The sequence below is a fragment of the Carcharhinus amblyrhynchos genome, chromosome 10 (genome assembly GCF_965287045.1).
Source record: "Carcharhinus amblyrhynchos chromosome 10, sCarAmb.v2.hapA, whole genome shotgun sequence".
In the NCBI taxonomy this organism is placed as follows: Eukaryota; Metazoa; Chordata; class Chondrichthyes; order Carcharhiniformes; family Carcharhinidae; genus Carcharhinus; species Carcharhinus amblyrhynchos.
This window is the reverse complement of record NC_137333.1, coordinates 69,796,405-69,811,406: the sequence shown is the minus strand read 5'-3', so window position 1 is coordinate 69,811,406 and position 15,002 is coordinate 69,796,405. Positions and strand designations below refer to the sequence as shown.

The 15,002-nt window shown below is 40.5% G+C and overlaps 1 protein-coding gene across 4 annotated transcripts in view; it reads right to left on the bottom strand.

Annotated features, from left to right (window-relative positions):
* Positions 1–15,002, bottom strand: part of parp4 (poly (ADP-ribose) polymerase family, member 4) — a 107,949-nt gene that overhangs the window by 44,248 nt on the left and 48,699 nt on the right. For all 4 annotated transcript variants that reach the window (XM_080197295.1, XM_080197297.1, XM_080197296.1 and 1 more), the window contains 5 exons: positions 14,891–14,977; positions 14,123–14,287; positions 11,495–11,538; positions 4,980–5,061; positions 4,743–4,877 (listed from right to left, as the gene is read on the bottom strand). In XM_080197295.1, the coding sequence (XP_080053421.1) occupies positions 4,743–4,877; positions 4,980–5,061; positions 11,495–11,538; positions 14,123–14,287; positions 14,891–14,977 (513 nt within the window). The remainder of the gene's footprint in view (positions 1–4,742; positions 4,878–4,979; positions 5,062–11,494; positions 11,539–14,122; positions 14,288–14,890; positions 14,978–15,002) is intronic.

The following is a 15,002-nucleotide window of genomic DNA, read 5'->3' as shown; positions in this document are numbered from 1 at the left end:
TCCTTGGGAATTGTCTGAAATGAATCCACACTGGAAACAAAAGCCACTGCTAAAGATGCTCTGATCATAATTAGATGGGCAAGAATGGAAACAAAGAGGAATAGTTGGCTGAACTGGATAACAGAATGTAAGAGTTGCAGGTTAATATTCCATATGTAGACAGGGTAAAGAGGACAAAATTAGAAAACTCACCATAGTCACTATCATAGAGAATGGCATTCATGACTTTGGCTAGGGCTGTGTCAGTCCAGAGGAGGAGGTTAAAACCCAAGTGAAGGGATTTGGATAGGGGGCTGTGGGACAGAGGACACAGATCTAAAAGAGGACTATGTTCCAAGAATAGAGAGGAGAGGAAAGGAAAAGGAAGTTGGAATTGTGGCAATACTTAGCTATGTAATCATATGAAACCACATAGATCTTTCAGGAGACAGCCTGCTGTACAAGTGACTATTGTGGCAGCGCTCAAGGTGTTTATCTGACTAAATGGTGATGGTTTGGAAAGGAAGGATACCAATTTTTCATGTCAGCTTGCATGGTGGCAAGAATGGAAGTTGGGTGGCAAGCGGTTTTGTGAAATTGTGCTTTGTTGCAGATGCAAAGTTTTAAATGATTATGTTTGGATTGTCTCTTTAATTCAAAGTAAAATGGAGTAATGAAGAGGGTCAAATGATCTGCTACAGATTCTGCCCGACAACAAGCCAGTGTGATTTGGTTTCCAAGGGAGCTGGGGACCCAAGTCAGATGTTATTGAATTGCACATTATAGGCTTAATACCTGAAAACAAAGACAGAAACAGAAGCTGTTAATGCAGACTTTCTGTCCCTTTGAATAGAATCAGAAAGTGAGACAGAACAGCAGCCATGACAATTCAGCAAAATGGGGAGAGGTGAACCCATTGGAATCTGGAAGTGAATTTGAAGTGTTTCATAGAAAGACTGTGATTCTGCAGAGAGCATGCTGTTTATATGCAGCATGGGATTATCAATGACATTAAAACACTAATTAGGATGAACTTTCCTGTAGCTGAGTATTAATTATTTACTAAATGGTGTTTAGCCAACGTTGATTTTAGTTTGTTTGCTACAGTAAAAACTTTAAAAGTTGAGATCTTGTCATGCAATTCCCTGATAATAAATATATTGAAGAATTCAAGCAAGTGCAACTAAGATGTGTTCTGTGATTATTTATCTCCGCCAGAAAGTTAAGTACATTTAATGGGACAAACCATACATACAGTAAGACATGACCTACTCGTGGGCCTGCCTTTGGGCCCAGCAAAGGTGGCATTAACTGGTTCAGGCAGCAGGTGGTTGAGGGGATCATCTGACCCAACTGTCTACCACTCTTCCACCGCTATGTGCGCAGCTGGGTGCCCCAGGAAAGGGAGCATGTGATGTGCTGTCCACTAGTAAAAACTTAAGGCCTTCCATGACCAGTGGGCACCGCAAGAGCTGGGGTACATCACCCCTGGGAATTACATTTTGGTTTAGTTCTCTTTAATGTTTTTGTTTCAGTACAGTGCACCACTAGGGGCTGTCACCCTCTTTGATTGTTATTATTTCAGCGTTAAAAAAAACTTGTATTCCACAAAAGACAGAAGCTGAACAAGAGTAACTGCTGCTCTTCTGAAATGGAGCAATGGTCTCCAGGACATTTAGATGGCAATCATTAGATTAAATTTCCTGTCACATTGCCCTTTTCCCACTCTATAATATCATTCAACCATTATCATCGCGAGGCCATGGAGCTTAGGTCAGGAGGATAGAAAATTGTGGGTGTTGATATCTGTAATAGTACCCATCCTCTTGTGGCCATTTGTGTAAACATGTATGCATTCCAATCAAACCAGATTAAACTAATTTCACTTTTGTAACAGGTACCAGCACCTTTGTTCAATGAAAATATCAGAGTGTGGCAATGGAGGTGGGATTGTGAATTGTTCAGCCAAACAAATTTGGGTTGGAGAAGCTTCCAGCAAAACAGCAGAGGAACTTGAGTGTTCTGTGAAAAATAGGCTTAAATATCCAATCAAGAGAAAAGTACATACGGATGGACTAATTTTTGAAGATGGCCGTGTCAACAAATATTATTGGGCGACTGGGGAGTACCGCCACAACAAATTGTTCAGCTTCTTCCAATTTGTATCCAGAATTTTTTTTAAAATCAGTGTTCATTGGGTCACCAGCTGGTGAATTTTCTGTTTACTTCCCATTACACACCTCTCACTACAACTGGCAGAATGCTAGCTGAATGTTTTCTTAGAAGACAACCCAGAATAAGGTTTATGGACGAAAAGGGATTGGTTTAGGTTAGTGGGTCATTGTTTTGTAACTGGTCGGCGCAACATCGTGGGCCGAAGGGCCTGTTCTGCGCTGTAGTGTTCTATGTTCTAAGGTTTTCATTGCTGAAGTTGCATTTAACACCACCAGTAGAAGGAGAAACAAAGAGTCATGATGGAGGCAATATGAAAGAAGAAAGTCTGAAGTTGAACCAAAGTGTCAAGGTGAAAGATCATCATTATAAATGGTTGAAATGGTCGCTGAAGAGTCATGAAAATATGTATCCTTATATTTATTTGGTTGTGGAAAAGGTTAGATGTGCAAATATAGATTTATTACCTTCAAAGGTTCACTAAGAAGCAAATTGGGGAAAAATCAAATGATTCTGATGAATCAGATAGTCAGGATACCAGTAAAGGTACTCTAACACAACTAATGCCTGAAGCTAGTTCAGATCCAAGTCAGAGTCATACAGACAAGACTGATGAAGTGGAAAATTTGATTGAAGATCATGGTTAAAATCAGTCAACATAAGACTTCTTAAGACTCATGCCAAATTGTGTCAAAGCTTTTCCCCAAGTTCTGAAATTTTGAGTCAGAAGTCCACTTGGGAATAGGAAACTTGTGGTTGACTTTGAATTGTGAATAAATGAAAAGGAAGAAATGTATATATTGGATGGAACTTAAACATTATGTAACTTTCTCATTAAGGAGGGAGGAATGTAATAGCTCCCTCTTGTGGCCATTTGTGCATGTATACAAACTAAACCAGATGAAACTAGTTTCATTCTTGTACCAAACACTTCGCTAACCCCATGCACTTGGGGGGGACATGTATGCACACAGTAATATGGAATGTATTACAAGCAAGCCTTGGACTTGCAAAATGATTCGCTCCTATAAGTCAAAATATTGGAAGTTGGAATCGGTTTTCCCATAGGCATGTTATAAATGGGGAACGTTACAGCCTTCTAGGCCCAACATTGAGTTCAACAACTTTAGACTGTGAACTTTCCCCTCTATCTTGATCCCATTTTTTCTTTGCTTTGTTTGTCCCGATGAAACCACCCATTATGTGGTTCAGTCAAAATTCCATTCACTGCAGTGGGACCAGTGCATCACAGGTCAGAGAACTCCGGCCTATATCTATAAAATAATTTGTGCTTCTTGTGGTTGTGAAAGGTGGAGCATAAAAGAATCTAACAATTGATATAGACTAGCAGTTTGCTGGTGTGGCGTGATAACGTCGAAACGGGCATTGTAAAGACAAAATAAAATGTCAACTTATAATCATTGCAAGTGTCGTTCATAGAATCATAGAAACCCTACAGTGCAGAAAGAGGCCATTTGGCCCATCGAATCTGCACCAACCACAATTCCACCCAGGCCCTACCCCTATGTCCCTACATATTTACCCGCAAATCCCTCTAACCTACGCATCTCAGGACATTAAGGGCAATTTTAGCAAGGCCAATCAACCTAATCCACACATCTTTGGACTGTGGGAGGAAATCGGAGCACCTGGAGGAAACCGACGCAGACACGAGGAGAATGTGCAAACTCCACACAGATAGTGACCCAACCAGGAATTGAACCCAGGTCCCTAGAGCTGTGAAGCAGCAGTGCTAACCAGTATGCTACCATGCCACCCCCACTGTGCTACCGTGCTGCCCATTTGTTGCAACTCAAATATCGTAAAGTTAAGGACTGTCTGTATATATTCAAGTGTAGATTTGAAGAATATGATTAAAGAACGAGAAAGAAAGTGAAACTGGAATAGAAAGACTGACTTAAAGCTAGCCTTGCAAAAGGCAACAGCATTGAGTTCCACAACTTGAGACCATGACCTTCCTCTTCCATCTAAACTGTTTTTTAATATCCCATATATTTTTTGTCTCAATGGAAAATCCTCCTTTCCCCCCACCACCCTCTCACATACAGTCATCTGTCTCTTGTCATTAAGTTTGCTACATCTTTGTTGCAATCTCGTCCCGATATAGTATAATATCTAACACAATTTCTCACTCTTTTAGTTCCAATGAAGAGTGAAAGCATTAACGATATTTTCTCTCCCAACAGTTGCTGGACTTTTCCAGCTTTCTTTGGTTTTGCTGCAAGGTGGGCCAAATCACATCCTTTAGTACTCAAGCCCGTAATCGAACATTCATTTGAACTGTATTACTTTAATGCAATGTGTGTAATATGTTGGCAAATTGGAGATGGCTTGCAATTTAGTTTGCACTATCACTTTGCATTAACAGCAGTTGCAATGAAACTGTAGCTTGACATTAATAAAAGTACTACATTGAAAAATTAATAACAGTAAATTTTGGTAGTAGTTATTAACTAATGCAAAATAGATGACCCTTCATAGTAACTCAAAACAGTAATTTACACATTACTCTTTCACCTACTTTGCTTACAGCTCACCAGGTGCAGATATTCAAATGGCATTAGTCATACCTGACTGTCCTTTTCTGGATTGTTCTCCACCCACATTCTTGGGGCATGGATTTCAGCCAATAAAATCAGTAACTGGAAACCAGTTCCTAGACAACTGTTCTCTTCCACAGAGATAACAGCTGTACAGTCAGTTCGCTAAAAAATAAGATGAGAAAACCTGATTCAACATGTCACGAACTTAAAAACTGTCTCAGACACCCAGTAAATTAAGGAGCAGGGAAAAAAATGGATTATTACCTTAATTTTAATGTTGTGCGTTGGAGACGTGATTTCTTTTATCTCAAATGGCATCTCAATGGATAAGTTAAGTGAGAAACCACTTCATGTAAATTAAAAAAAAAGTGTTTACTAAGCCTTTATCCTAGTACAATACATTTAAATTTCAGTGGGTAATGATTTCATGCAGAGACATGATAATAATTAAAATGTTACACAATTTTAGATTAAGATTACTTCTTCTTACCATACCTTCTTTATAGGTAAATTAAAATTGATAAAATAGCCATTCTGTGCTAATGCAAGTTGATTTTAGACTTAATGATGGAAAATGTGCAACTCAGTTGGCTTTGGCCCTGTGAATTCACTTTGAATTCACAGAATCCCTACAGTTTAGAGGAGGCCATTTAGCCCATTAAGTCTGCACTGGCTCTCTGAAAGAGCATTTACCGCCCCTCCTCACCGCGCTGTCTGCCTATCCCAGTAACCCTGCATATTTACCATGGTTAATCTACCAAACCTACACAAACTTGAAGAGACAGGATTAATGTTTACATGGTTTGAAAGTAATCAGATAAACATTCTTTAAGTTGTTAATGTCAGAAAGGAGCTGTGTTGTTGAGCTATGTCAACTAAGATAGCTCCAGATGCTCAGTTAGCGGACATTAGCAACAGAGCTGGAAAGCACAATAGTTGGTTTCAAGTTTTGGCCAGATGAGGATAGAAATCAGAGTTTCTGTCTGCTATTCTGTCACTCTGTCAGGCTCCAGATATCAAATGAAGTCTCATCCAAGGGAATAGTGTTGCAGAACTGAGAAGTAGGATGTTAGAATTTGGTGTCTGTAAAGTTATAAAAAAAATTGTAAAACACTAAGAGGTAAACGCATTGCATGAACCCTTTCTTGTGCTGTGCTTAGAAGAGTAAAAATAACATGCATGTGCATATGGTGCCTGTACACAGACTGAAACACTTGTATCAAAAGCCAAACAACAGGGTTGCCTTGGTAACAGGCTTCAAGCATTTGAATGTTTTTGAATTCAGCCCATCAGTTTAAATTAGACACTTGGATACCTACAACCTACTAGATTTGAAATTGATGGCTTTGGCAACTTGAGACCAATCATATTGTGGGGATGTTGATATGTTATCACAGGTCTAAAAGGGTGAGAGTGGCACAAGAGCAGAGAGAAACTGTCGCCTGCCAGAGTAGTAGCTTAGTTTGGCTCTCAGAGAGAGACAGTAACTGCCATTTGCCCAACTCAAAGCTCTTAGCTAAAAGCACCATCTCAATAGTGAAGGTACCAAAAAAGAAAGCAGTTCCATACAGAAAAATCAACAGAGAAAGCCCAGAATATTCTGGAAGACAACAAACTAGTTGTAATTTAGTGAGTGACTAAATTCTGTTGTGTTAATAAGTATGAATTGTATTCATCTGAACAGCATTCCATTAGAATTGTGTTTTATTTTGTTTGTTAATAATTTAATTCACTGTTAGATAAATAAATTGTCACTTGTTGATTTTAGATTGCTTTTCAGGCAGTTATTTTGATCTAACCATTAAAAGTTGAAGAGCAGATGATACCACTTCACACTCACTTTTACAGTGAATGAGACAAAGCACTCTGAATGGTTAAATGTTAGTTCTCGGGGGTGGGGGGGGAGCGGAGATCATGCTCCACTTTATAACAACAGATAGGAGGAAAGAGGAGCTGAGAATAAAATTCTACTCTTCATTACAACACGAAAGGCAGTTGGACATGCTAAGTAAATGTGTGCAGCACTTTGCTTTCTCCTAATTTGACAACATTGTAGACTGGCAGTACTGCTAAATGGGCTGGATTTAATGTTCTTCTGCTGGAGGGTACAAAGACATAGTACATGTGAAATCCAATGGGTATCCTTCTCACCTCCAAGCTGTCTAAAATGCAAGGAGGTCCACACCATCCACTAATCCCAACAAATTTAGCAGTATGGGCTGATTTTGGAAAGTGGGGTCTCCTTTGGAGAAGGCCTTCCAGGTCATTGTAAATACCCCCTCTCAAAGTTAATCAACTCTGTCTATAACCCTGCCCCCTATCCCTGCTCACCCCCTTCATCAAGAGCCCCTACATTTGACTTACATATCAGTCTGGGCTCCTCACTATTGGGAACAAGTCTCTGCAGAGACTCCCGGTGGCACTAATGGGACTACAGAGATAGCAACCATCTGATTGGTTGGCAGCTAAGATGAGACTTCCTCCTGTGAATGGGGTGGGAATCTTGCCTTACAGCAATTAACGTTGCTCCCAGGATGACAAAAGGAGTTAGAGGCTAGGGTAAAGCAGATAAAAAACAACATATGTTAGCTTGACAAGACAACATACATTAGGCAGAACGTAAAAATGAATAAGAATTGGAAAAGGAAATAGGGGCGGAGGTAGTACAAGAAAAGGTCTCCTGTAGATATATGAACATTAGTTTGTCAGAGCCACAGTGGGGTTAAAACATGAAAAGGGAGATCTCCTCATGGAGGTTGAAGGTATAACTGAGGTACCAAATGAATGTTTTGCATCTTTGTTTCAAAAAAGAGGAACTGCTTATTCTAGCTTTGACCAAGTTCTCTTCCTTGTTAGACTAAGAGGCTGCATCCTATGTTGCTGAGGGAAGCAAGATTAGTAGCCACGATCCTTGAATGCTTAACTATATACTTGTGCAAAAAAAGGGAGAATAAACCTGGAAATTATAGGCCAGTTAGTTTAATATCAGTGATGGAGAAACTTCTGGAACCACTAATCCTGAAGAAAATTAACAGTCACTTGGATAATGTAGGAAATGGCAACAGGGGCAAATTGTATTTGACTAACTTGATTGAGATTTTCCTTTAGTTGACTGGGTCTATAGATAATGGCAATACACTTAATATTGTATACTGATGCCCAAAGGCTGTTTGATGAAGTACCAAATGGGCAAAATTCTTCGAAAGTGGCAGGACTGGTTACCATAAATATCAGGGATCATAGGCTTTATGCCAGAGGCATAAAGAATAAAAGGCAGTTATCCTAAATCTGTATAAAACATATTGAAGTATTACAGCAAATTCTGGTCCCCAACTTTAGGGAGAACACAAAAACCAAAAATGGTACAGAAGAGATTGCCTTGGATGTTCCCAAGACATGTATATTCTGGAGAAGCTGAAGTTGTTCTTCTTAGAGCAGAAAAGGCCAAGAGAAGATTTACCATTGGCATTTACAATCATGAAGACTTAACTATAATAAATTATGAAAAAGGAGGGTACCATTTCAAGATAATTAGCAAAACTAAAATGTGGCCTGAGGGAAAACATTTTTTCTTTATACATTAAAATGCACTGCCAGATGGGGTGGAGAAAACTGAATCAATAGTAGCTTCATATGGTACAACTGTGTAATTTTCCACACCTGGATGTGAAACATGCATAGAAATCCATCACCATAATTAAGTATTTTGAAAATTTTGAAAAGTATTTTGCTGATGACACCAAGATTGGGGGAAAGGCAAATTGTGCGGAGGGTGTGGAGAGTCTGCAGAAGGATCTAGATAGGCTGGGCGAATGGGCCAGGAAATGGCAAATGGAATTTAATGTTGGCAAGTGTGAGGTGGTCCACTTTGGTAGGAAGAATGGTAGGAAGGACTATTACTTACGTGGCAAAAAACTGCAGCAGGCGACGGTGCAGAGGGACCTCGGGGTCCTTGTGCATGAGTCGCAAAAACCCAGCTTGCAGGTGCAGCAGGTGGTCAGGAAGGCGAATGGGATGCTGGCCTTCATAGCGAGGGGGATTGAATATAAAAGTAGGGAGGTCTTGCTGCAGCTGTATAGGGCATTGGTGAGGCCGCAGCTTGAGTACTGTGTGCAGTTTTGGGCGCCGCACCTGTGCAAGGATATTTTGGCCCTGGAGGGAGTGCAGAGGAGGTTTACTAGGCTGATACCGGAGTTGAGGGGATTGAGTTATGAGGAGAGGCTGAATAAACTAGGCTTGTACTCGTTAGAGTTTAGAAGAATGAGGGGAGATCTCATTGAGACGTATAAGATGATGAATGGGATGGATAGGATAGAGGTGGAGAGACTCTTCCCGCTCAAAAAAGACAGTAGGACTAGGGGGCACAGCCTCAAGATAAGGGGGAGGCGGTTTAGAACGGAGTTGAGGAGGAACTTCTTCACTCAAAGGGTGGTGAATCTCTGGAATTCTCTGCCCGTTGAAGTGGTGGAGGCTGCCTCGCTAAATATTTTTAAGAAGCGGGTTGATGGGTTCTTGATAAGAGAGGGGATTAAGGGTTATGGGGAGAGGGCGGGAAAGTGGAACTGAGCCACGACAGATCAGCCATGATCTTATTGAATGGCGGGGCAGGCTCGAAGGGCTAGATGGCCTACTCCTGCTCCTATTTCTTATGTTCTTATGAAAACGGAACTACTGAAAAATCCATCCATGAGCAGTGTTTTTGTTTATCTGACATGGAATGAATAAACAAAGAACAACCCAGCACGGGAAACAGGCCCTTCGGCCCAACGAGCCCGCGCCACCATTTCAACAAAGCATTTTCCTACACCTACCCTGTCTCGTGTGTATGTGAATGGTACCCCTAATGTAGCCAGATTCAGGCTATGATACTTTCCATTGTAGGAGAATAGGCTGCTTACTCAGGTCCACAGAGTCGATCAGCAACATCCAGTGCTTAGGAATTGCCAGTCAGAGCAGGGGTACATTTGGAGCATAGCCATACAAAGACATGATGCTTTACCATCCACAAAACTATAAGATAAGTTTCCTACTGCTTGTCCATTCAGCACAATCCCATCTATTGAGACTGTGACATGCAAAATTATCTGTAGCTGAATTAAAAGAACCCATTCACACTGGGTCTACCCATCCTGATCCAATTTCCAAGCTAGGCTGGCTAGTCAATTATCAGTAGTGCCCAACACGATAGCAAATTTGCTTGGCTCAGTTATGAGACTATTGAATCTGCCAAGTTTTACTTTTCATCTTCAAGTTCATCATCTTAGAGCTAATTTAATTCCAGAAACCTGACTCATCGGCCAGAATTTACCAGCTTATCATGCCAGTGGGATCTTCTGGCCCCTCCGACGTGAACAAAGATTTCACTGGCTCGCTGGCCCCACCATGGGGTGAAGGGGTGCAGATGGTTGTAGTGAAATATTTACTGATATGCTAAAGACTGACTCAAAGGAAACTTGATCTTGTCAGACTTGATATTTCCTTTCCCCCACATTTTCTTTTATCTCCTGAAAATGGTAAGTAATGTTGTGATCATGTCTATAAGTGCTTTGAAATCTTTAATGACCTCCCTTCATGCATGAGCTTCAACAATTAGAGCAGACACTCTAGTCAGCCACACATGGGAAATGGAAGGGAAGAAACAAGAGGGTGAGCATCACAGATAAACCTGATGCTCTGCTCAGTCAAAGTTGACATGGTTACACTTTCCAGCAGGAGTCACTAAATAGTGATTCCAGTAATAGGTACCCTGACAGTGTTCCCCATCTCAGTCCAGAGTCAAAGGTCAATTGTTGTACCTCCACCTTTGCTTAGCTATTCTCAACCAATTTGATGACAAGAAATCAACCTTGGACCGATGTCTTGGTCCATGTGGCTCAAACATCACTTATCCAGCACAGTGATTCTATGGTTCTAAAATGGGTACAGCTGAGATGTTGATAGTGCTGTACCCATTTTAGAACCGTAGAGTTGCTACAACGCAGAAAGAGCCATCTGGCCATCAAGTCCGCACTGACTCTCCAAAACAGCATCCCACACAGGCCCTCCCCTCCACCCTATATCCTATAACACTGCACCATGGTTAATCCACCTAATCTGCTCATCTTTGGAATGTGTGAGGAAGCCCCTGCAGATATGGGGAGAACATATAAACTCCACAGACAGTCACTCAAGGTTAGAATCGAACCCGGGTTCCTAGCACTGTGAGGCAGCAGCGCTAACCACAGTGCCGTCAGTTTTCTGGCATAAAATTGTCATCCAAGGGTCCATTCTGTGTTGGTGATTGGTTAGGATTGCTCTGTAGGTGCCTGATATCACATTAAAGTTTATTTATTAGTCACAAGTAAGGCTTACATTAACACTGCAATGAAGTTACTATGAAATTCCAACAGTTACCACAGTCCAATGCCTGTTCAGGTCAATGCATCTAACAAGCATGTCTTTCAGAATGTGGGAGGAAACTGGCACACCCAGAGAAAACCCATGCAGACACAGGGAGAATGTGCAAACTCCACACAGACAGTGACCCAATCCAGGAATCAAATCTGGGTCCCCGGCACTGTGAAGCAGCAGTGCTAACCACTGTGCTACTGTGCTGCACCAGAAGCTCATCACTGATGAGCACATGAGGCTGGTCGACCAAACTGCCATGATCCTGCTGCCAGCCTCATGAGACACACGCAGTGTGGACTGCACCAATTCAATCTCTAGGTCAGTGTATTTAACAATTAATATTTATAATGACTGCTATGGTTGCCAAATATCCATGCTGATGGACTTACCCAGCTGGCTCCTGTTGTTTCACATCCATTTTTTTCAGAGATTCCTGAAAAACAGTTTTCAAGACTACATCAACACATTATCTCCATTCAGAATCTTTATTTTAAAATGATCTTATACTTGCTGCTCATCCTCCCTTTTGGTTTCACCCATAATACAGGCCATACTCTGGATGAGCGTTAGACAGCTATCCTGCTCCCTCGTACTAGCCAATGCCACTATCTACCCGTTCTTCCTAGCAGCACAATGAAGACAAGAACATATAGTGAAAGGAATCAATGGCATTCACTTGCAATTTTACATTCCGTTATACATTAGAGTTCCAATGCAACCTTTGCATTTGGAAATATATTTTCCAGTTGATGTTGCTATAGAGATTTATGAATTGTTTGTGAAACATAACCTGAAGCTCTTAGTTTATTTTGTGCAACTAGGGATTGTTAAGGTTAAACATACTGAAGAATCAATACATGAAGGAATAAGTTTTCAGCCTGATTCTTTTCTGCCACATTTCTAATTTTGTTTCACTCTTCTCTGATTAGTCCTATCATCTGCTTTCAGGGGTTCACATGGTTTGATATTTTCATCACTGCAGTTCTGAATAAATGATCAGAACTATAATTTTCAAGTTGGATTAATTCTCCTCCAAATGCTTTTCTTAATCCAAGTTTGGAATAGTCTGCCAGCATGATTTTCATCATTCATTGGTGTTAATTACAGTAGGACAGTACAAACTAGTGCCATGTTGAACTTACACGCTGTGGGAGTTTCTGAAATCTAGGAATGTCAATCATAACCATACTGCTTCTCCAGGTGGACTCAGTCAAGCTTTAAACTACTGAAATTAAGTAGAAGTTAGGGACATTCTGCACTATACAAAAAGGAAGAAATCATGTGATATACATTACATGTCATAGTCCCCCTGTATGAAGGAGCAATGAAACAAAGAATAAGGAGTGGGAGGACTCTAGATAGCGAGCGCAGAAAATTTCTGCAGCTTAAAGTTGTTTGAGGGGCTGAATATCACAGTGCACACAACGAATGCAAGTTTGATGGGAATGGCAAAAGGTTAGGGGGCGGTTAAGAGATTGAAGTGGCAGAGGCCATAGGGTTAAGAGAAGAGGGCCAGAGGTATAATAAGAAATTTAATCATTTGAGGTGCAGATAGACTATTTCACATCTGCACCTGATAGTCCTGAATAGACTACTGCCTGTCAGGTCCAAGGGCAAGGGGCAAAATAGACTGGGTGAAGGAAATTCTGTAGTGGGTAACTGGAACCAATAACATAGTGAAAGAGAAAAAGTAGAGATCGTGTGCAATGACAACTATTTACATTTAGATAGTGTTTTTATTGTAATTAAACATCTCAACTGATGTTTTATTGAAGTATTATAAAACAGGATATAACACTGATCCACATACAAATATTAGGTCATATGATCCAATACTTGATCTGAAGAGTGCCTAAAAGAGGAAAGCATGGCGGAGTTTGGAACCTTCAGGTAACTGAAGGCAGTCTTCAATGTTGGAGCAACTGGGGATGCACAAAAGGTCACTGGACATCTCAAAGTGCTTTACAGACCATTAATACTTTAGCAGTGTACTACCTGTTTTAATGTAGGGTGTGCGTCAGTCTAATTGCATTCAGTAAAGTCCCACAAACAGCAATGTGATAATGACCAGATAATCAGAGGAGAGAAGGTATCTTTGCAGCATAAAATACCTGTGGGGTAGCCAGCTTTTTGATGGGTAGGCTGCCTACAGACATTTTAGTTGGAACGGGGGTAGGATGTACTCGTTAGAGTTTAGAAGAATGAGGGGAGATCTCATTGAGACGTATAAGATGATGAATGGGATGGATAGGATAGAGGTGGAGAGACTCTTCCCGCTCAGAAAGGACAGTAGGACTAGGGGGCACAGCCTCAAGATAAAGGGGGGGCGGTTTAGAACGGAGTTGAGGAAGAACTTCTTCACTCAAAGGGTGGTGAATCTCTGGAATTCTCTGCCCGTTGAAGTGGTGGAGGCTACCTCGCTAAATATTTTTAAGACGCGGGTTGATGGGTTTTTGATAAGAGAGGGGATTAAGGGTTATGGGAAGAGGGCGGGAATGTGGAACTGAGCCACGACAGATCAGCCATGATCTTATTGAATGGCGGGGCAGGCTCGAAGGACTAGATGGCCTACTCCTGCTCCTATTTCTTACGTTCTTATGTTCTTAATACTGTGCCTTGCTGTCAAATACAGCTCCTAAAAATGGATTCTAAATAGCGAGAGATTAATGAAAGCAAGGGTGGGTCCATCAGAAACAGCAACAGGTCAAATTATTACTGGGAGTAAAAAAATAGCAGTTATTAAATATATATTTTGTACCAGTCTTTATGTAGAAGACATGAAAAATATTCTGGAAATAGGTCAACTGTAACAGTTGCTGGAAACAAATCAGTTTTGTCTTCACAGAGAAAAAGCCCTCGATGTTTTGAACAGCACTTGGATTCAAATAATGGTTTAATCCTGTCACTCTAAAGAAACGTCAAGTACATTTGGAAGATGATGATAACATTGTCATTGCCAGTGGCTTCAATTAATTCTGTACAATAGATTAATCAAAAGAAACATTTGGAAATTGAACCTGAGTTTTCTCTTGCAATGCTTTGTCCTGTTGTTGGGATGTAAGACTTCCAGGCAGCAGAAAGGAAATGTATTCATAATCGACAGAGAGTTCAGTGATGTAGGTGATTTTAATGATGACACTGGCATTTGGTGGTAGATTTCCAATGCTAATGGTAAAGACATCCTGAAACATTAAGTAAAAAATAGATCATTAGTTATCAGATTAAAATGCTTAAAGGTCTGAATTTACCTGTTTATATCATGGTTATTAAACATTTAATTATGAAGAAAATAGATAAAACTCCTATTTGCAATGAAAGAAGAACATAATCCTTCCCCCCAATAGGAAACATACCCAAGTGTTTCATACATTATTACTGACCAAAAAATGTCACAAAATAGAAATCTTTAAGTAAGCTAAGTAGTATTGTTGGATGCAGGGCCTTATGTCAAATTACGGATTACACTCCAACCGAAGTTACAAAATTCTAAAAATGTTATTCAATCTCTTTCATGGTTAAGAAAACAGAAAATGCTGGATAAACTCAGCAGGTCTGGTAGCATCTGTAGAGAGAAACAGAGTTAGCATTTTGAGTCTACGTAGAATTGTCATTTGGACTCAAAACATTAACTCTTTCTTTCCACAGATGCTACTACACCTGTTGTTTATCCAGCATTTTGTTTTTAATTCAGATTTCTAGCTTCTGCAGTTTCTTGCTTTTATTTGAGTATTTCATTGTTATGTCTATTAGGGAGTGCAGCAAATGAAAAAGTGTTTAAGGCTTACAGCACTAGCCTGATCCATTAGGTAGGCCCCATGACCTTGTTTGATGGCCTGTTGATACTCGTGATGAGCTTGTTGCTTTTCTTTTACCTACAAGAACAGAACAGAAAGATGA